The sequence below is a fragment of the Dendropsophus ebraccatus genome, chromosome 2 (genome assembly GCF_027789765.1).
Source record: "Dendropsophus ebraccatus isolate aDenEbr1 chromosome 2, aDenEbr1.pat, whole genome shotgun sequence".
In the NCBI taxonomy this organism is placed as follows: domain Eukaryota; kingdom Metazoa; phylum Chordata; class Amphibia; order Anura; family Hylidae; genus Dendropsophus; species Dendropsophus ebraccatus.
In genome coordinates this window covers 60175306-60197646 of record NC_091455.1, presented here as the reverse complement: position 1 = coordinate 60197646, position 22341 = coordinate 60175306, and the positions used below count along the sequence as shown (strand labels likewise).

Below are 22341 nucleotides of genomic sequence, written 5' to 3'. Positions count from 1 at the left end.
ATTTGTATAGCGCACACAGATTCCGCAGCACTTCACCTATCTGTATGTCTTTGGGTGTGGGAGGAAACCGGGTACCCGGAGGAAACCCATGCAAACACGGAGAGAACATACAAACTCTATGCACATGTTGCCCTTGGATGAACCCAGGACCTCAGCGCTGCAAGGCTACAGTGCTAACCACTGAGCAGCCCATATTTTACACTAAAGGAAAGGGCTGCAGTGACATCGATAACAATGTCTGTGCAGCCCAGGCTGCCCGATAGTCGTCCCGTGTAATTGCTTAGTAGTCGTCCCGTGTAATTGCTTAGTAAACAAGAGCAATCTAGCAGATCAGCGCTCGTTTACAGTTTATGATCGGGCCGTGTAATGGGACCCTAAGGCACAAAAACACTCAAATATTATAAGCAACTGACCTATCCCCATATTTCTAAAGCAAGCAAAAAATTCAAAGAAACAAACAAACATACATTCTGTAAACTCTAACACTACAGATTTTGATTTATCCTGTATCATAAGACAATTTTAAAACTTTGAACTTTATAGAACGGCACTAGCATGCATTATCACCAAAAGTGTATCCCAAAAGTCTAAATACATAAAACTAAAAACAAATGAATTAAAAAAAAATTATAAACTCACCAACAGTACTAATCAGGTTCCAAAGAACAGGTCCCTTTCCCGCCAAAGACAGAAACACCTTTATGATTGACCTGCTGCAAGAAGGCTGCATTTTTAAGCTGTATTGTGGAAATGTTTCAATCTGAACAACCAAGAGGCGCTCAAGTACAGGAGTGTATATTTCAGGGATCTGTAGAGAAAGCACAGTACAATTTGTGGTTAACATAGAACATCTTCTGTACTTTAACCCTTTGAGGACCAGGCCCAAAGTAACCCAGTGGACCGCGCAAATTTTGATCATTGCGCTTTCTTTTTTCCCTCCTCCCCTTCTAAGAGCTCTAGCACTTTCAGTTTTGTATCTACAGGCCATGTAATGGCTTGTTTTTTACAGGAATAGTTGTACTTTGTAATAGCGTCTTTCATTTTACCATAACATGATGGAATTCCAAATATATTATTTATGAAGATATAAATAGGTGAAATCGTAAAAAAAGAATGCAATATGGTAACGTTTGGGGGGTTCCTGTGTCTACGTAATGCACTATATGGTAAAAGCGACCATTATTCTATAGGTCAGCCCGAACACAACCATATGCAGGTTACACAGATTCTCTAATGTTATATATATATTTTTTTATGAAATCCTTTTTTTTTGGCAATTAGTTAATAATATAATGGCCCTATTGTGACGCTTATAACAGTTTTATTTTTTCACCTACGGGGCTGTATGGGGTGTCATTTTTTCCGCCATGATCTCTAGTTTTTATTAATACCATATTTGTGAAGATCGGACGTTTTGATCACTTTTTATGAATTTTTTTTATATATATAATGTAACATAAAATGGGTAATCCGCGCACTTTTTTCCCTCTTTTCGTGTACGCCGTTCACCGTTCTCAATGACACTTGTTATACTTTAATAGATCGGACAATTACGCACGCTACGGTATATTATATGTTTATTTATTTATTTTTATATGTTTTATTTATATAATGGGAAAGGGGGGTGATTTCAACTTTTATTGGGGGAGGGGCTTTGGGGTAGTGTATTGGTGTTTTTACCTTTTTTTTTTTAACACATTTGAAGTCCCTTTGGGGGACTTTTACATTCACTACTTGGATTTCTACACTGATGATTGCTATGCCATAGGCATAGCATTGATCAGTGTTATCGGCGATCTGCTCATTGAGCCTGCCTGTGCAGGCTTAGTGCAGCAGATCGCAGATCGGACTGCACGGAGGAAGGTAAGAGACCTCCGGCGGTCCGTTTTAACGATGGGTAAGTGACTTTAAGGGGTTAATGACACGCGGCAGCGCGATCGCTGCAGCGTGTCATTACCGGTGATGTCCCGGCTGCTGACTGCAGCCGGCCCCCGCCTGCTGTGAAGCGTGCTCCACTCCGGAGCGCGCTTCATAGCCGGAGAAACACCCAGGACGTAGAGCTACGTCCAGGGTCGTCTGGTGACAGACTTCCATGACTTAACTCTACGTCCTAAGTCGCCTAGGGGTTAAAAGGCAATAATTTTCTAAGGTAGTATTTTACATGCATGTTCAAAGGGGTTTTTTTAAAGCGTAACTGTCATTTCAGGGTAATTTTTCTGAAAACATTAACTATCAACAGTACAAGCGATTTTAAGAAACTCTGTAATAGGTTTTATGTACTAAAAGTTTCCTTCTGGACTGAAAAAGCAATCTCCCAGCCTCCCCCCTCACATCAAATGAAGCAGGGTTTCGGTCTCCATTATGTGGCTATGGAGAGGGGAGGGGCTGTTAGGAGTGACTGAGCACGGAGCAGTCTTGCACAGCACAACACCCTGCAATCTTCTCTCAGTAAGTTCATAGATAAGCACTGACCTTTCTAACCACAGAATCCAGCGTTTTAGGTGCCCAGACAGTCTACAAACAGCTGACCTTCATGTCACCTCTTCCTGCTCCCTCATCTCCCTCGGCCCCTCCCCCCTCCATAAGGACAGAATGCAGAGCGCAGAGCCCATCTTCACTGGCTTCTCTGTAATGAAGACGTGTTTGCCTGATAATGCACAGATAAGAAGTCAGGGGGGGGGGGAGGCTGGGAGATTGCTTCTTGAGTACAGAAGGCGGCTTTTTGGGCTGATAAAACCTATTACAGAGTTTCTTAAAATCGCTTATACTACTGATTTCTGCAATAAAAAAAAAAAACATGACAGTTACTCTTTAAGTGTACCAATCATTCTGCTCAAGCGGCAGGATATCTTCTCCAAACTACGGCAGGTATACAGTACGTTCCTAAAGTGAGTGGTGTACGTAACTGCATTATATTACACTTCTAATGCAATCTATGGCAGAGTTTCAAAAAGATATCCTGCCACGTGAGCAGAATGGTGGGTACACTATAAAGTACAAAAGGGCCTATTGTCCATTAAATAACAGATCAAAAAATCAAAGACTACCAAATCAGTGTTTGCTAACCAAAAGTTATTAACTGTACTTACAGTGTCCATGTAAAGAATGACACTTGCAATGGCCTGCAGGAAGTTTGGTAGCTGATATACATTGTCATCTTCTGTCTCAGCCTCTGTTAGGTACATTTGCTTGCAACGCTGAATTAGTTCAATATACATAAAATCCACATCCTTGGCATTTACTGCTTTGCATGGCTTTAGAGTAAACAAAAAAAGTACAACATTGTATCAAAGGCTCTAAACAAATATTTTGCAGCTGTTACGCTATGAGTGCATTTTCATAATATTTTTGAGAATGGTACTGAACCGAAAAATAGGAAAATCATACCGCTGCAAAAAGCCCATATCCTCGAATAGCAATAAAGAGCTCCTTGCTGGAAGAATCCATCTTTCGTATGATCTTATAAAACTGTTCCATGAAGTACTGTAACTTGCCTTTGTGAGCTATAGCATCATTAGTAACCAGCGATGCTATCTAAGAAAGACCATTAAACATTTCAAGTCAATAAATCTGAACAATAACACTTTATTTACATGATCACTTAAAGGTTTAGTATGAGAGCTGTTTAACAAACAGCAAAAATATTGTTAGGTGCGATCAAAGGTACATAGTTAAACCATTCCTAAAATGTTTTGGAAAAGGTTTTGCTGCATTTTCATCATAAAGTATTGGCTTATAAGTTTATTGTATGCATTTGGATCATTATAATGTCTTTAGATAATAAAAAACAGTTTTTTTTCAGCGTACACACATTTTGTAAAAAACAAACAAACAAAAAAACATGCGTTTTGATCCGTTTTTAATGGAAGTCAATGGAAAAACAGATTAAAACGGATGCACAAATGCATCTGTTTTTTTCATTCATTTTTTGCATAAAACGATTGCAAAAACACTCCCTTCCCAGTATTTATTTTGTATGTTAATAAACCTCATAATAAAGAATGTATCATCAGGGATCATAAATTAACGTTGCTGCAGCAACAATAATTTACAGTGCGGCTGCGGGAGGGGGTTAACATAGTCCATCTATGAAAGTAAGTATCACAATGTTGGTTCTGCACAGATTATACTATTCACCTGACAAAATCACAAAAGAAAATAAAAAAAAAGTATGGAAAATAATGTAGATGTGCAAATGGTATGGAAATGTGGTCAAATTCAAATCTATTGAAATGAGGAGGAAAAATACACATACTTGCTTTAAGAAGGAATCCATAGCAGCAAATGCGGTTTTCTTTACTTCATGATTTAAGTGGCTGCACCATTTAGACATTACTTCGAAAACATTCTGATAGTTGTCCATAAGGTAGGTATTAAACTGGGAAGCATGCTGAGCTAGAAGATTTAGGCCAGCTGGAGATTATAAAGACAATATGTTAATTAAAAACAAAAAGTAGATAGATGACAGATCTATACTATCTGAGATGAAAGCAAGTTGCCCTATCTTGTTCCTTAAACCTAGAAGACAGACCTCTTGGATTTGTATTATATACCAGTTTCTTAGACATTAAGTCATGAATAGGCCCTTGCCTAATTAATCTAGCACACAACTACTTTCAAACAAAAACAGTGCCACTCCTGTCGTCAGGTTGTAAGTGGTATTACAGTTTAGCTACATTCACTTCAATACAACTAATCTGAAAACCGCATTCAAACTGTGGAAGGGATAATGCTGTTTCTGGAAGAAAGCAGCCATGTTATTCTAAGCCTGGGTAACCCGTTGTATAAGACTCCTGTCAGTAGGTTTATGCTGCCCTATGTAAGAGTAGCACAAACTAGTGACACAGAAGCTAAACAGAATGACGTCTCACTTATGTTGTTCTATGAAATAAATAGCTGAAATAACTAGTCCTCTCCATTATGTGTTTGTCCTGAATATTCACGAGCACCAGCACACTCTGCTCACCGGCCGCTGATTGACAGTAGTATATCTATACTTTGCATAAGCAGACAGCTGTCTATCAGCAGCTAGAGGGCCGAGTGAGTGGTGTGGCATGAAACCCATATGAGGTGGCCTGCTGAGCAGAATTATTCAAGTGATACACCGACCTGTTCGGCATTTCTTCTGCTGCCCTCATTTAAAGCTCCCAGCAATACTGAACACTGTGGTCAGTGGTCAATTGGATTGTGGGCACACCCGAATGTGCCCGCATTGCAATTAAAATCAAATTATGTTTTTCCGACCGATACTTCAAGTGACACTGTCACCCCTTTTTTGCATTTTGACATCTCTACACAGGTGTAAAGGGTAAATTTTGCAGTTTTCATAGCTTATTTTATATCATACGTCATGCTGCTTATTCAAGTAAAAAGTGATCTTTTATCAACTGCAGATTGTGTTAAGTGGGTGGAGCCTCACGTGATTAGCGCCACTTAGCCCTGCCCACCTCACCACCGTTGGCCCCGCCCCCTTGACGCCCATTGGTGGGCCGACCTAGAAGGGGTGGGGACTAGACCTTTAGGCCAGCCTGTTCCAATGGCCGACAAGGGGGCTGGGCCAACGTTGATGCGGTGGGCGGGGCTAAGTGGCGCTAATACTGCAAGGCTCCGCCCACTTAACACAATCTGCAGTATTACACAAACTTTCAGTATCGACCGGGTGAACATGTAAGACATCGGCCGTTGTTTGACATCACTGCGTCAAACAGCCGCTGTTCTTACACAGGCTGTATTCACACATGCATCTAAAACCATACCCCCTTGTGTTTTCCAATGGATGCAAGACATTGCTCGGACTTTCAGCAACAGCTTGGGGCCACTGGAGAACACAAATGGGCATGGTTTTGTGTGGGAACAAGCCAATGTATAGGCTGGTAGTGCTGGTAACTCACAATTATTTGGCTTAATTCTGGAAAGGTGACACCACCACCCTCCCCCGCCAAATTGCTCCTTGGGTAACCATAGTGAACACTAAGTAATCTATGACACTTAAAAAATGAAGAATGGGGAAGGCGTGGTGTCACTCCTCTAGGAGTATTATTTTGGTAGGGGACCTCTCTAATACCCCTATAGTTCTTTGTAATTTGTATAGTCCGACTATTAGCCATAGTAGCCAGAAAGGTTGACTCTCTGACATTTCCCCTCCTTTTTGTGGGAAGAGGCTTCAATGTCCCCTTAATCCAGAGTTTAGATAGATTGTTCCACTCTTTAATGCAAATGTCACAAAAATTTCGCCAGCTAATTTGTTGCCACGGGCTCTTTGATCTCTGGCCTATAACTATCCCTCTGATAAGGCATACACCTTTTTTTGTACCCACGCTATATTCACACAAGGCTTGACTACTTTTTGAAAACATCTTAGGTCTGAGGTTGACTGAACACTCTGATATTATGGGCATTACCTGGTCGGACCACTCCCCAGTCCTTTTAGATCTTAAAGGTGTACTCCGGAGAAAATCTTTTTCTTTCAAATCAACTGTTTACAGAAAGTTGTATAGATTTGTAATTTACTTCTACTTAACCCCTTAGTGACCGCCATGCTGCCTTTTCACAGCGGTCACTAACCGGCGTTATTCCGATGCATACGCCTTTTCCCTGCGGCGGCAGAGCATTAGCTGTCAGTGTAACAGCTAGCAGCCCCCTATAACTTCCCGGAGCGGAGGATCCGGGTAGTTTAACCCGTTAAATGACGCTGTCAAATCTTCACAGCATTATCTAACAGGTTGCTGTGGGTCCCGATGAGCGCCGCGGTCATACTCACGTGATCGCAATGTCCCGCGGCGCCGTCCGGTCCCCCAATGTCTCTATGGTGATCCCGGGGGCCTAATGAAGGCCCCCGGGATCACCTTGGAGATGCCTCATGCTGACAGGCATGGCTGTGCTGAATGCCTGTCAGCATGATGCATAATACAATACAAAAAAATGTGCACCAAACACAAACCCCACCCCCCCACCCCCCAAATAATAAAAATGCATTACATTCCCTATACACAATAAAATATATTACATAAAACAGAACAAAACCACAACCAGCTCTATTGCGCAAAAGATAAGAACGCTATGGATCTTGCAATGTGGCAACAGTTTTTGTGGGTTTTTGCTAGGAAGATAGTTTCTTTTGTGCCAAAGTAGTAATAGTTAAAAAAACCTACACAAATTTGATAATCGCCGTAACCGTAGTAACCCAGAGAATACATGTATTATGTTATTAGTGACCGCCGATAAAATTTTTTACGGCGGTCACTAATGGGCTCTATTCTGCTGCCATCAGCTCTTTATGGCGTTACCACCCCAGATTGCCCGTTGCCACCCCAGATTGCCACAGACTGCCCGTATCCACTTCTGATTGCCCATAACCAGACCAGATTGCCCATAACCACCCCAGATTGCCAGTTACCACCCCAGATTGCCACAGACTGCCCGTAACCACCCCAGATTGCCTGTCACCACCCCAGATAGCCAGTAAACACCCCATGATTGCCACTTACCACCCTAAATAGCCAGTAAACACCCACAGATTGCCCGTAACCAAAATGACACTCCTTCCCTTCTGAGCCCTGCCGTGTGCCCATACAGTGGTTTATGCCTACAAATGGGGTACTGTTGTACTGAGGAGAATCTATGTTACAGATATGGGGGTGCATTTTCTCCCCAGTTTCTAGTGAAATTGAGAAATTTTAAACTAAACAAACATATTATTGGAAAAATTCAATTTTTTTATTTTTTACGGTCTAGTTTTGAATACTTTCCTCTAATACCTGTGGGGTCAAAATGCTCACTGCACCCCAGGATAAATTCTTTGTGGGGTGCACTTTCCAAAATGGGGTGATTTTTGGGGGTGTTCTATTCTGCTGACACTACAGGGCTCTGCAAATGTACCTGGCGCTCAGAAACTTCTCCAGAAAAATCTGAAAATGCTAATTGGCGCTCTTCCCCTTCTGAGCCCGGCTGTGTGCCCATACAGTGGTTTATGCCCACATATGGGGTACTTTTCTACTCAGGAGAACCTGTGTTACAGATTTTGGGGTCCTGCTATATCATGCCCGTAAAACAATTCTACTGAATTGGAAACCTCCTAAGCGTCCTACTTTGTCCCACTGGCTGAAACTGGTAGATGACGATTTGGAAATGTATAATGTTACGTATTCGGCTAGAGGCACCCCTAAAAGGTTCTATCACATTTGGGAACCTTGGTTATCTGCTAAAACAACTTTAGCTGGGTTGAGGGATGAGGCACAGCTCCCGAGCAATGTATGAATGGAGTGATCGAATGAATAGTACATGTGTTTTCTCTGATTGTAGAACAGGCCCTAAACAATGTTGAGGACTTTGATTTAGTTTATACCTTGCTGACACATCCTGGGCACCCTTGCTTCGTTAGACACTCTGTTGCATAGGCTGCTGTATAATAGTGAGGTTGACCTGCATATTTTCCTTTGATCTGAGGGTTGAAATGTACTACTGCTGTACCCTTTTGCTCACTAGTATGGATGTTTTGTCTCTGTTGCTATTAGTTTATGCCTTTTACTGTTAAATCTTAAAAGCAATAAATAAAACCTTTAAAAAAAAATGCTCATCATATCCCAAGATTAATTCTTTAAGGTGTGTAGTTTCCAAAATGGGGTGACTTATACAAGTATACAAGCCTCCTAAATCCACTTAAAAAAAGAACTGGTCCCTAAAAAAAAAAATCAGTTTTGGAAAATTTATGAAAACTTGATAATTTGCTGATACATTTCTAAGCCCCGTAACACCCTAATAAGGTAAAATATGTTTACGAAATGAAATCAGAATAAAGAGGACTTATTGATAATACGACTTCGTAACTAATGTATGTCATGTGACTTTCCTTTTTTAGAAGGAGAGAATTTCAAAGTTCGTAAAGTACAAAATTTTTCAAATTTTTCATGATATTTTGATGTTTTTCACAGAAAACACACAAGACAGTGACCAAATTTTGCCACTAACATAAAGTGCCATATGTTACGAAAAAAGAGTCTCAGAATCGCTAGCATACGTTAAAGCATCACTGAGCTATAAGCGCTTAAAATGAGACAGGTCAGATTTTGAAAAATGAGCCTGGTCATTAAGGCCCAAATAGACTCAGTCCCTAAGGGGTTAAAAATATCCAGTCTTCCAGTACTTATCAGCCACTGTATGTCCTGCAGGAAATTTTGTTTTCCTTTCAGTTTGACACAGTGCTCTCTGCTGCCACCTCTGTCAAAGCCAGGAACTGTCCAGAGCTAGAGAGGTTTTCTATGGAAAAATTTGCTGTTGCTCTGGACAGTGTCTGTCTGGAAAAGAAAAGTCAGCAGAGAGCACTGTGTCAAACTAAAAAGAAAACATTTCCTGCAGGACATACAGCAGCTGATAAGTATGGCAAGACGTGAGATTTTAAAATAGAAGTAAATTACAGATCTGTATAACTTCTAAAAAAAAAAAAACCACCCCTCGCAGATGACCTGATCTCAAAGCACAGCTATATAGTGGGAAACATATCAGGGCAGGAAGCACCATTATGAAACATTGGCAGATTGTCTTATCTCGCATCAGTCTATGTAGAGTATAAAGAAAACCAGTTTAAAAATTTAATGCAGTGGTTCCCACAAGTCCCTGCTACGTGCTGGAGATGATTGGCAATCTGGGGATGAACTGAGTTCTCTAAAGTGTTTTTTCTTGAGTTGTTTGTTTGTCTTTGTATGTAGTCTAGTTTTATTTGTTGTCTCGTGTTCTTTTTTACATATATTAGTTCTGGCATCACAATGTCATTTTCCGTGTATTTCAGCACTAGGCCTAGCTTAGCCAGCTAATTGTCTAGGTCTATACCTGGTTGAATTCCTCTCTGAAGAACAATCTGGGAAGCATTTCATCTCTTAGGGTACAAACACACTTGCCGGATCCGCAGCGAGTCCCCTCGCTGCGTATTTGCAGCGAGACTCTCTGTGGATCCCGGCCCTATACTTTCAATGCCAGACAAACTCGCAGCAGGGACGTACATCCCTGCTCCGAGTTGGTCCGCAGCCCGCCCCGTTAACCCCCAGCCGGCTGGACACTATACATTACCGGGTCCCCGCTCCTGCTTGCTTCGGCGGTTTCCGGCACGTCCCGCCCGGCCAATCAGTGCGCTGCCCTGCCGCAGCGCACTGATTGGCCGAGCGGGACGTGCAGACAACGGGAGCCCCGAAGCAAGCAGGAGCGGGGACCCGGTAATGTATAGTGTCCAGCCGGTAAGGGGTTAACAGGGCGGGCTGCGGACCAACTCGCAGCAGGGATGTACATCCCTGCTGCGAGTTTGTCTGGCATTGAAAGTATAGGGCCGGCATCCGCAGCGAATCTCGCTGCAGATCTGGCAAGTGTGTTTGTACCCTTATAGTGTTTAAGCAATATTCTGACCTCTTATACTTTTCTGTGGACCTTCATGCAAAGTGTTTTTTTAGGATGCTGTCTGTTCTTGCGAAGCTAGGGGAGCCCAGGGTGCTACTTTTAGTATGGTCCAGTGCTCACGTGCATTTGTAAAATTATGCATTTTACACCAGTTTTATGGGCAAATGGCTACCAAATTTGTTGTGGTATCGTACACAAGACACGGGCTTAGAAGCAACTGCTATGTACTAGCCACAACTTATTAGAGCCATCTCCATTATTTTTACTAGTCTTTCCTCAACCATTTGTACTACATGCTGCAGTTTTCACCCTTTACTCTGTTAACAGTATCAAAAGGGGCAAGTCTGGTAAAATAAAGAAAGCAATGTGCATATACTACAGTCTAACAAAAGACGAAAATAAAAACTCACCTAAAGGCACAGCGTATCTCTTTAGGTCAATCTACAAAAAAAGAAAACAAAGAAATAATGTATAGAAATAACTTGATAATATCGCTGTTATTATTTGTATTACTGTACCTGAGGATTTATTGCCTTCATTGTGTAGTCAAAGATTTCTTTAGAGGTCCTAGCATCTGACAGGAAAAAAAATAATCTGATGCCATTTCATAAGTCATAAATTAGCATGAATGCATGCAAACTGTACAGCATATTAGATTTTAACTCCTTATAGCTCAAAGGATCACTATTTCATTCCAACAACTTTACCTTTTCTTTTATGCAGCTTTTTTTCAGGACAAACTGTAAATATTTTACAACTACTATTCCAAGATAAAGCAGGCAGCAAGCGTCTCTCCCTGCTGTCAATCACATCAGACTCCTTCGCTTTAATACAGTCTATAAAGTAAAGGAGTTGGCCAGGAAGCGTAGCACACTGCGTGCGATTCCCTTGGCTGTATTTCAAGATAGCAACAGATCGCAACAGACAGACAGACACTTTTCAATCAGAAGCTCATAAGACAACTCAAAATTCCCTACAAATGACAGTAGCGTTTTAACTATAAAACTTGTTTTTAAGGTTGAACTGGGGGGACATCTGCATTTTTAAAATGAAAGAAAACTTTCACTTTCAGATGTTAAAGTAAATCTGCTGGATGTTTTTACATAGTGAAACTAATTTCAGAACCAGGAGGAGATAAACCCTTTAATTGGCAAACCTTTAGATCTATAAATAACTTCCTGTAAGCCACAAAACTTGTGGCTATGTCTCATATACACAAATGAGCAGTAAGGGCTTATCATCCAGCATTTCCATCCGCTATGACTGCTAGCCTCCCCCTCCTCTGGCATGGAGTTAATCTAAATTCTGGGCACTTGAGATGATCTGCCCTGCCCTGTGCCAATTGCTGCTTATTTCCATGTATGAAAAAAAGCAAACTGCTTGTCTTATAAGCAGAAGTTTATAAATCTAAGAGTCTGCCTATGAAGGGGCTTGGTCATAGCCCCATATTCTATATTGCTTGTTAGAACACACAATAATGTACAATAAAAAGACAGCAGCTTACCTTCCTCTACAGTTTTTGTAAAATTAATCAAGAGTGCAGATAATCCTCTCAAACATCCAGCTACCACTGAAAATTTAGGCTGTCTGGTGGATGAGGTCATCTAGAAGTGTGCAGTAAAATTGGAAAAATAATACTTATTAAAGACAAAAAACAAAGCAGACATAATTTTTGAACATGTGATCAAAATTTCAACATTTCTATAATGCAAATACAGGATTTGTGGAATTAATAATGAGGAAGGCTGCCTGATAAAAAGTAGTTTAACAGTCTATGATCTGACAAGTTCACAGCACAATGCATTATCTTAGATACTTGCAGAAAGGCAATTAAGACTTTATATGTATATACCTACAAACCTGATGGCCGGATTCAGCCCCAAGGTGCAAGTAAACCAATGGATATCTTTGTTTACAAATCAAAGTATTCTAGGCATGTTTTTTATAGCTCACAGGCCCTTGGGTGCCAACCCTCTTCTTTTCTGTGTACTGTACAATGCATATAGTACACATGTAGACACTCTGCTGTATGCCCTAAACACATCACACATGTGCAAAACCACAGAGCATGCAGAAGGAAAGCATGGCGACAAGAGGACACCCTCTGTACATCAATCACACTGCTTTTACTTAAGGCCCTGTTACACAAAACGATTAATCGGCCGTTACGGACGATAACAGTCTTGTGTAATAAAAGGCAACCATCTGCCGACACGAACGATGTCGGCTGATCATTGCTGTCATTTGTCTTTCAACATGTTTAAAGACAAATGACTAATATAGCAGCGACATGCTGCTCTCGTTTAGAGGAATAGGAGCGGCGGCAGCAGACCACTGCTATCTGCTATCCCCTGGCAGTTCCTTGCCAACACGTGTAATAGCGCAGGCAGCAAGCGAGCGCTGGCAGCGCTCTCCGTCACCACGTGTAATAGGGGCTTAAGCTGCTTTTTATTGTACATGTTACGGCTGAAAAAGCTATTCAAATTTAACAAATTCAAGCGTTAACATATCTTTTAAAGTACCTGTCCCTTTAATTCTCCCAGATAGGCTCGAAAGAGATTTTCAGAATTGTTCAGCATGTCACTGGGCTGCACTTCACCCAATATTCCTAGAAGCTCATACACTTTTTCTAAAACTATAGAACATATGAATATAATTTTAGAAGACATCACATGGCACTGACAAACATAAGAAAAACATGATTCTAAAGCAACCAAATGAGCAACTATTGGAACAGACAATACAACAAATAAGACTGGATCTAATTTCCATGCCTTTTTTTTTTTTTTGGCTCAAGCACCTAAAAGGGATTTTGCCACCATGGACTCTATCCAAAGGATCAAGAAAAATGTGTCATGAAAACAGGACTTCTGAAGCTCTAGTCTTAATGGAGCAGCATTGCACATACTCAAGAGATGCTCCAATCATTGTCTATGGGGATGCCAAAGACAGATGGGCACAACACTGTTCTTGTAATTGCAGAGGGGAGTTGTATCAGTGGTCATATCTTCTCACTATTACACACTTATATTGATTGTGGAAAAATATAAACTTACCTATGTAAACTGATGACATTCATGTCTATAAGAATGCACTATTGGCCCCATACACTTTAGATGAAAGTAGGTCAAACATAGCATTTTCGGTGGGGCCAGCAAACAGTATAATTTGTATGGCAGCCTCTGGATTCCTGACCTAACAGCTGTCTGGCAGTCTTACTTTCCTTCTTCCCATTCAGAACATGTAAACGCTAAGCTGAGCCCAAGATTCAAATGTATAGGAAAATTGGACAAGATAGCTACAGAAATGTTATCTGCTTAAGATGATTTTGCATTCTTTACCAAGGTCTCTCATCAAAAATGTATTGAAAACGTGAAACACCTTACCTGTATCTGATAATTTGCTTTTATTAGCAAGTTCACTATAAAATTTATTGAAAATTTCGCCAATTTGAAATTCTTCAATTGTGTACGATTTCTTCAGAAGTTGCAATAACTGAAATTAAATTAAAAAAAAAAATTTCATTAATTTCATTAACAATTTCATGACTTGAGGTGTTCTGAAGTTTCACATGGTTTTAAAAAAGGGAATTGCCAACTGAATAGGTGATCCCTAGGATAAGGGTGCGTTTACAGAGATTTATCTGATGGATTTTTAAAGCCAAAGCAAGAAATAGATTTGAAAAGAGGAGAAATCTCAGTCTTTCATTTATGTCCTGTTCTCTGTTAATAGTCTCCTCCTGGCTTTAAAGTGTCACTGTCGTACTTTATTTATTTTGCAGAAATCAACAGTCCAGGCGACTTTAAGAAACTTTGTAATTGGGTTTATTAGGCAAATATGCCATTATCTGCATTCAAAAAGACTTTTCCCAGGTCCCCCCCCCCATCCCTTCTCTCTTCCATTCACTGCTCATTAGCAGGAAATTATGTCTTGTTGCATCAGACATGCCCCTGTCTGTTCTATGGAGAGGGAAGGGGGGAGGAGTGAGATTAGTCGGCAGCAGAGAGCAGAGAACAAAGGATTACACAGCTGGGAGCTTTGTGAAAGCCGGTATTCGAACCCCATTCTTGAGCTTTTTTTAGGGGACCTAAGCTTGGTACAGGGAAGGTTATGTGAAAACTTGTCAACCTCAGAAAGTGATAGAAACACCATGGAAATTGACAGGAAACAGCATGCATGGATGCCTCTGAGGCTGCCTAATTGCACCATTACGCCAAATTCTGGGCAACAGCAGTGCAGTGATCACACAGTGAACCATTAAAACAGAGGTAGCATATGAACCACCCCAAAATTTAGCCCAACACAGCATGGCAGTGAGAATACAGGGAACCATTAAAACAGAGGTAGCATATGAACCAACCTAAAATTTAGCCCGACACAGCATGGCAGTGAGAACACAGGGAACCATTAAAACAGAGGTAGCATATGAACCACCCCAAAATTTAGCCTGACACAGCATGGCAGTGAGAACACAGGGAACTATTAAAACAGAGGTAACATATGAACCACCCCAAAATTTAGCCTGACACAGCATGGCAGTGAGAACACAGGGAACCATTAAAACAGGTGGCATATGAACCACCCAAAAAAGCCTGACACCACGGAACACCACGGAAATGGACAGGAAACAGCAGGGGCAGCATGCATTGATGCCTCTGAGGCTGCCTAATTGCACCTTTATGCCAAATTCTGGGCAACAGCCTGGTGGTCAACCTCAAGACAATAGTGCTGACCAAGATGGGCAAGGCACATGCGACCAAGTTCAAAGGCCTGAAGGTCACTTTAAAAGGTCAAAGGCCTTGGAGAGTATTCCCCTTCCAGTGCCTGACAAGCTGACTGCTCCCCTCCTCCCCCCCCCCCCTTAATAACTTGTCTTTTTTAAATTACTAGACTGACCAGCGCTGGAGCATGACACCCCCTGACTACTTTAGCAGTTGTGGTAATTTTCCCAGTATCATGTCAATCACCACTTCTCCCCACCGCTTCTGTTCTGGCGATCAAATTTAAAATTCATTTTTTTTTTTTATTATTTATTTTTGAAATTTGAATTATAATTTGATTTTGAGTTTGAATTAAAATTTGAGTTTGAATTGGAATTCGTTAAAATTTAGGGTTTGACGATAACATGGTACGAAATGGACAATACAATCATCCAATAAAAATAGCCGGATTATGGCTAGATTTAGCCTCACACCCTCATGCAGTTGTGCATGAGAGGCAAAATCATTGGAGGTAGGGACGAAGAAATAACAATACAGTCTTCTTAAGAGGCCACGTAATTTGAATGAATACACTTTTAATCCTTTAACCTCTTAAGGACATGACGTACCGGTACGTCATATGTCCTCATTAGCACTTCAAAGCGGGGCCGCGTGGCGGCCCCGCTTTGAAGCGCCGCGGTCCAGGGTGCCGCGTGTAGCCCGGGACCGCCGCTATTAGGGGGCACAGTCTGATCGCCGTGCCCGCTTATTAGCTAATCGGAGGCAGCTGTCAAAGTTGACAGCTGCCTCCGATTACCGGAGGCAACCTTTCCCTGGTGTCTAGTGGGGGAGATCGCTCCTCCGGGACGTTGTCTCCGTTACTGATGCCGGCCGGGGACTCGTCCAAGATGGTGCCGTCCCCGGCTCGGCACTCGTTTACTTCTGGCTGCAGCAGCCGGAAGTAAACGAGTGCCTATCTCATTGATCTCTGCAGCATATCTATGCTGCAGAGATCTCAATGAGAGATCAAAGTATATATACTAGAAGTCCCCCTGGGGGACTTCTAGTGTAAGTGTAAAAAAAAAAGTGTTGTTTATAGTAAAAAGCCCCCTCCCCTAATAAAAGTCTGAATCACCCCCCTTTTCCCAGGTTTTAAATAAAAGTAAACAAATAAATAAACAAACATGTTTGGTATCGCCGCGTACGTAATCGCCCAATTAATTAATCACATTCCTGATCTCGCACGGTAAACGGCGTCAGCGCAAAAAAATCCCAAAGTGCAAAATTGTGCATTTTTGGTTGCATCAAATCCAGAAAAAATGTAATAAAAAGTCGTATATGCGCAATCAAGGTACCGATAGAAAGAACACATCATGGCGCAAAAAATTACACCTGACACAGCCCCAAAGACCAAAGGATAAAAGCGTTATAAGCATGGGAATGGAGCGATTTTAAGGAACGTATATTTGTTAACAATGGTTTGAATTTTTTATAGGCCATCAGATACAATATAAGTTATACATGTTATATATCGTTTTAATCGTAACGACTTGAGGAACATGCATAACAAGTCAGTTTTACCCCAGGGCGAATGGCGTAAAAACACAGTTCCCCTAAATAAAAGAAATGCGTTTTTTTTTTTTTAATTTCACCACACTTTGAATTTTTTTCTGGTTTCGTAGTGTACCCAATGCAAAAATTCAGCCTGTCATTGCAAAGAACAATTAGTGACGCAAAAAATAAGGGCTCATATGGGTTTCTAGGTGGAAAAATGCAAGTGCTATGGCCTTTTAAACACAAGCAGGAAAAACCGAAAACGCAAAAACGAAAATGGGCCCCGTCCTTAAGGGGTTAAAGGAGAAGTCCGGCCAAAATTATTTTTTTTATATGTTATTACTTATGGAAAGTTATACAATTTTCTAATGTACATTAATTATGGAAATGCTCATATACTGCCATTTCCCTTAATTTAGTGTATCAGGAAGTGTTAGAATTCTCTCAGAACCAGTGACGTCACAACGAAGGGTGTAATTCCTATGGAGTGTCCAGCAGGGGGCGCTCTCTATATAGAAGTCAATGAGTACCATTGACTTCTATATATAGTGCGCCCCTGCTGAACACTCCATAGGAATTACAGTGTATGTAATGTAATGTTATGCACTGTACTTTTGTGACTTCATGAATACATTTATGGAATACTTTGGGGAGCAAGTGTCCTTGCTCCCCAAAGTATCCCATAAATGTATTCAATGAATACATTTGCAGGGCACCGAGCAGGGAGGGAGAGAGGTGCCATCTACCTCCCCCCTCCCTGCTCGGTGCTGGGAACATATACAAAGTACTACTCCCCCATTATCTGCAGATAATGGGGGAGTAGTACCTGTGCTATCCCTATCACCGCCCGCGCCGCCGCCACCGCCGCTCACACAGGGGCTGCTTTTCATGCCCCCCGCCGCTCCCTCTCCTCCTCCCGTCTTCAAATTTACTATCGCGCCGCTGATTCCCTGCTCCTCACTATCCGGCCGGCCGCTGAGTCCCTCCCGCATGCCCGTTCATTCGCACGCCCCGTTCCTCACACTATCTGGCCGCCGCTCTGCTCTTGCATGCCGGCCGTGTCAGCCCGCCCCCACCCCGGCCGGGGACACCAGGAAGCGCCGTGCTCCCGGCCGGGGTGGGGGCGGGCATGCAAGAGCAGAGAGCGGCGGCCAGATAGTGTGAGGAACGGGGCGTGCGAACAAACGGGCGTGCGGGAGGGAGTCAGCGGCCGGCCGTATAGTGAGGAGCGGCGCGGGCGGCAGGGAATCAGCGGCGCGATAGTAAGTTTGAAGCCGGGAGGAGGAGGGGAGCGGCGGGGGGCATGAAAAGCAGCCCCTGTGTGAGCGGCGGTGGCGGTGATAGGGATAGCAAAAGGTACTACTCCCCCATTATCTGCAGATAATGGGGGAGTAGTACTTTGTATATGTTCCCAGCACCGAGCAGGGAGGGGTGAGGTAGATGGCACTTCTCTCCCTCCCTGCTCGGTGCCCAGCAAATGTATTCATTGAATACATTTATGGGATACTTTGGGGAGCAAGGACACTTGCTCCCCAAAGTATTCCATAAATGTATTCATGAAGTCACAAAAGTACAGTGCATAACATTACATTACAAACACTGTAATTCCTATGGAGTGTCCAGCAGGGGCGCACTATATATAGAAGTCAATGGTACTCATTGACTTCTATATAGAGAGCGCCCCCTGCTGGACACTCCATAGGAATTACACCCTTCGTCGTGAAGGGAAATAGCAGTATATGAGCATTTCCCATAATTAATGTACATTAGAAAATTGTATAACTTTCCATAAGTAATAACATATAAAAAAAATAATTTTGGCCGGACTTCTCCTTTAACCCCTTAAGGTCAAAGCCAATTTTCGTTTTTGCGCTTTTGCTTTTTTCATTTTATGTTTAAAAGTCCATAGCGCTTGCATTTTTTCACCTAGAGACTTATATGAGCGCTTATTTTTTGCGAAACCAATTGTACTTTGCAATGACAGGCATTATTTTTCCATAAAATATGCTGCGAAACCGGAAAAAAATCATTTGCGCCTTCAAATTGAAATAAAAAACCAATTTGTTTTGATTTCGGGGAGTTTTGCATTTACACTGTTCGCACTATGGTAAAACTGACTTGTTATGCATGTTCCTCAAGTTGTTACGATTACAACGATATGTAACATGTATAACTTTTATATTATGATGGCTTTTAAAAAATTCAAACCATTGTTAACAAATATATGTTCCTTAAAATCACTCTATTCCCAGGCTTATAGCGCTTTTATCCTTTGGTCTATGGGGCTGTGTGAGGTGTCATTTTTTGTGCCATGATGTGTTCTTTCTATCGGTACCTTGATTGCGCATATACGACTTTTAGATCACTTTTTATAAAAATTTTTCTGGATTTGATGCGACCAAAAATGCAAAAAAAAAAAACTTTTGAAATTTTTTGCACTTACGCTATTTACCGTGCGCGATCAGGAATGTGATAATTTAATAGTTTGGGCAATTACGTGCGCGGCGATACCAAATATGTTAATTTATTTGTTTATTTATTAATTTATATTTATAAAATGGGAAAAGGGGGGTGATTTGGACTTTTATTAGGGGAGGGGATTTTTTATTACTAAAAACACTTTTTTACTTTTTTTTTTTTTTTTTTACATCAACTAGAAGTCCCCCTGGGGGACTTGTATATCCACAGCAATGATCTCTCATAGAGATCAATGCTGTGTATATACACCGCAAAGATCGATCAGATCGGTCATAGATTGCTATGGCCTGCTGCAGGCCACAGCACTCTATTGCCGAGCCGGGATCAGCGTCATTTCGACGCTGAGGGCCGGCCCGGCCAGAAGAACGGATCTCCCCCCTGCGATCGCATCGAGTGAGAACCCAGTGAACTCTCATCACCCACTGACTGCGTGAGCTGCATAGTTTGGGCATGGGGATAGATCAACTGCTCCGGTTGCTCAGACTCAGGGAAGGGTCCAGAAAAGAGTTCCTGGGAGCATGTTGGATCTTAATCCCTCCTTTCCCTGGAGGGGCAAGGCTGTGGGAAAGGAGGCTGAGCTGCTGGAGCAAGGGTTTCATTCCCTTGGCTAGCGTGGGTGGACTGCGTGGAAGACTGACTGGTGGAGAAGTTACTGGACACATTATCCACTATCCACATGATCACCTGTTCGCCCTGCCCAGAATCATGGCCTCTGCCCACTGCATCGCTTGGAACCCCACACCCTTGGCCCTTACCCCTGGGGTCCACCATTTTATAGACACTGCACAGTCAAGACTGAGATAGCTGCACTACAGATCACAGCAAACCAAGAAAATATATTACTCAGACTACTTTTGGAGGTAGTCGTATATAGTCTGTGTGTAAGTGGTGCTATACGGTGTGCCATGTCTTACACAGGACAGTGAGCAGTGAGGTTGGATATGGCTGCACTAAAAAATAAAGCAACCCTGTAGACTGGCTGCAGATGACAAAAGATACTGGTCACACTAGTTTTTGGAGGTTGTCGTATATAGTCTGTGTGTAAGTGCTGCTATATGGTGTTTGCCACCCTCTTACACTGGACAATCAGCAGTGAGCTTGGACATGGCTGCACTAAGAAACAATAAAAGCCACCCTGATGACTGGCTGCAGATGAGAAACCAATCGAATATCGGCCATTACAGCCAATAACTGGTTAGTGTAATAGCTCCTGTTAAAGGAGAAGTCCGGCCAAAATTTATTTTTTATATGTTATTACTGATGGAAAGTTATATAATCTTCTAATGTACATTTATTATGGGAAATGCTCATATACTGCTATTTCCCTTAATTTAGTGTATCAGGAAGTGTTAGAATTATCTCTAAAGCAGTGACGTCACAACGAAAGGTGTAATTCCTATGGAGTGTCCAGCAGGGTGCGCTCTATATATAGAAGTCAATGAGTACCATATATACTCTATATATAGTGCGCCCCTGCTGGACACTCCATTGGAATTACAATGAATGTGTATGTAAATGTAGTATACAGTGTTTTTGATTGAATACATTTATGAAATACTTTGGGGAGCAAGTGTCCTTGCTCCCCAAAGTATTCCATAAATGTAAGCAATCAGTACATAACAGTAAGCCCGCCGATAGCATAAGCAGCTGATGGGAGAGTAGTAGAAGGGTTATATCTCCAAGATCGCCACCGCTGATGCCGCCCAGGGGAGCCGCTAATCACTGCAGCCATAATCCCCCTCCTGCTGCTTCCTTACTCTCTCGGAGATATAACCCTGCTACTACTCTCCCATCACCTGCGCATGCTATGAGTAGGTGGGGAGAATAGTAGTTCGCCGCCGATGCTGCAGGGGGAGCCGCACGTCACTGCAGCCATCATCCCCCTCCGCTCCCCCCTCCTGCTGCCTCCTTACACTCCTTCCTTCCTGATGGCTGACTCCCCGCCCGGCTGCCGCTCTCCGATCACACGTGCCGGCGGCCGGGCGGGGAGTCAGCCATCAGGAAGGAAGGAGTGTAAGGAAGCAGCAGGAGGGGGGAGCGGAGGGGGATGATGGCTGCAGTGACGTGTGGCTCCCCTGCACGGCAGCATCAGCGGCGGCGGCGAACTACTACTCTCCCCACCTGCTTATAGCATGCGCAGGTGATGGGAGAGTAGTAGCCGGATTATATCTCAGAGAGTAAGGAAGCAGCAGGAGGGGGCTGATGGCTGAAGTGATTAGCGTCTCCCCTGCGCAGCATCGGCGGCGGCGATCTCGGAGATATAACCCAGCTACTACTCTCCCATCACCTACTCATGCTATGAGCAGGTGGGGAGAGTAGTAGTTCAGTAGTCCAGAGCGGCGGGCAGTCGGTAGCGGTGGGCGTTCCGCTGACATCTTCTATTGGCAACCCAGACGATCTTTAGCTCCTCCCACACCCCCCAGCTACATTATAACATGGAGGGGGGAAGGGGTCAAGGGGGATAAGTGAGCAGGAAGGGACAGAACCAGCTTGTGTAGTTTGGAGACTGTCTGGGCACATAAAAACCTGGATTCACAGGTCAGAAAGGTCAGTGCTTACCAAGGGAGCTTGGTGAAAGAAGATTGCAGGATGTAGTGTTTTGTACACTGCTGACTTTTCTCCTTTCTGTGCTCACTCACCCCCCTTGATACCTCCCCCCTCAATAGAGCATAATGGAGACAGTGAGGGGGGAGGTAGGAAAACAGCTTTTCAGATACAGAAAAAAAACTCTTGCTTAATAAAACTTATTACAAAGTTTCTTACAATCACTTGTACTTCTGATATTTATTAATTTCTGAAAAATGACAGTTATGGTTTAACTATTAAGAAAATGATGGTAAGAATACCCTTTTAAGATCAGATTTATATACTGCCCAACAACCACTTTTAAGTGGTATTATTAGTAGTAAAAGAAAATCCTCTCTCCTAGACAACCTCTTGTTAGACAGTAAATATTGGTAATAACAAGGAAACATCCAATAACTGCTGTAGGGTAACAAAGTACAATTTTACATTATTGTTTTTATACTTTCTTTTAAATAATTTACAATATAACAAATATAAAAAACAATATAAACTTTTATAACATAACATACAAAAAACATGAAAGAAACAACTCTATATGCAACACTTATCAGGATTACCTTAATAAGAAGATCTAATGCAGCTACTTTACACTTTGCATATTTTTCTTTTGTGTATAGGATCACACAAATCCTCTGAAGGA

At 42.3% G+C, this 22341-nt stretch overlaps 1 protein-coding gene across 3 annotated transcripts in view; it reads right to left on the bottom strand.

The window, feature by feature from the left end:
• PRKDC (protein kinase, DNA-activated, catalytic subunit) overlaps positions 1-22341 on the bottom strand; it is a 170729-nt gene that overhangs the window by 143735 nt on the left and 4653 nt on the right. For all 3 annotated transcript variants that reach the window (XM_069957596.1, XM_069957597.1, XM_069957598.1), the window contains exons 4-13: positions 22259-22333; positions 13770-13878; positions 12906-13018; positions 11888-11987; positions 10902-10957; positions 10794-10824; positions 4256-4413; positions 3388-3534; positions 3090-3254; positions 640-808 (exon numbers count right to left, since the gene is read on the bottom strand). In XM_069957596.1, the coding sequence (XP_069813697.1) occupies positions 640-808; positions 3090-3254; positions 3388-3534; positions 4256-4413; positions 10794-10824; positions 10902-10957; positions 11888-11987; positions 12906-13018; positions 13770-13878; positions 22259-22333 (1123 nt within the window). The remainder of the gene's footprint in view (positions 1-639; positions 809-3089; positions 3255-3387; positions 3535-4255; positions 4414-10793; positions 10825-10901; positions 10958-11887; positions 11988-12905; positions 13019-13769; positions 13879-22258; positions 22334-22341) is intronic.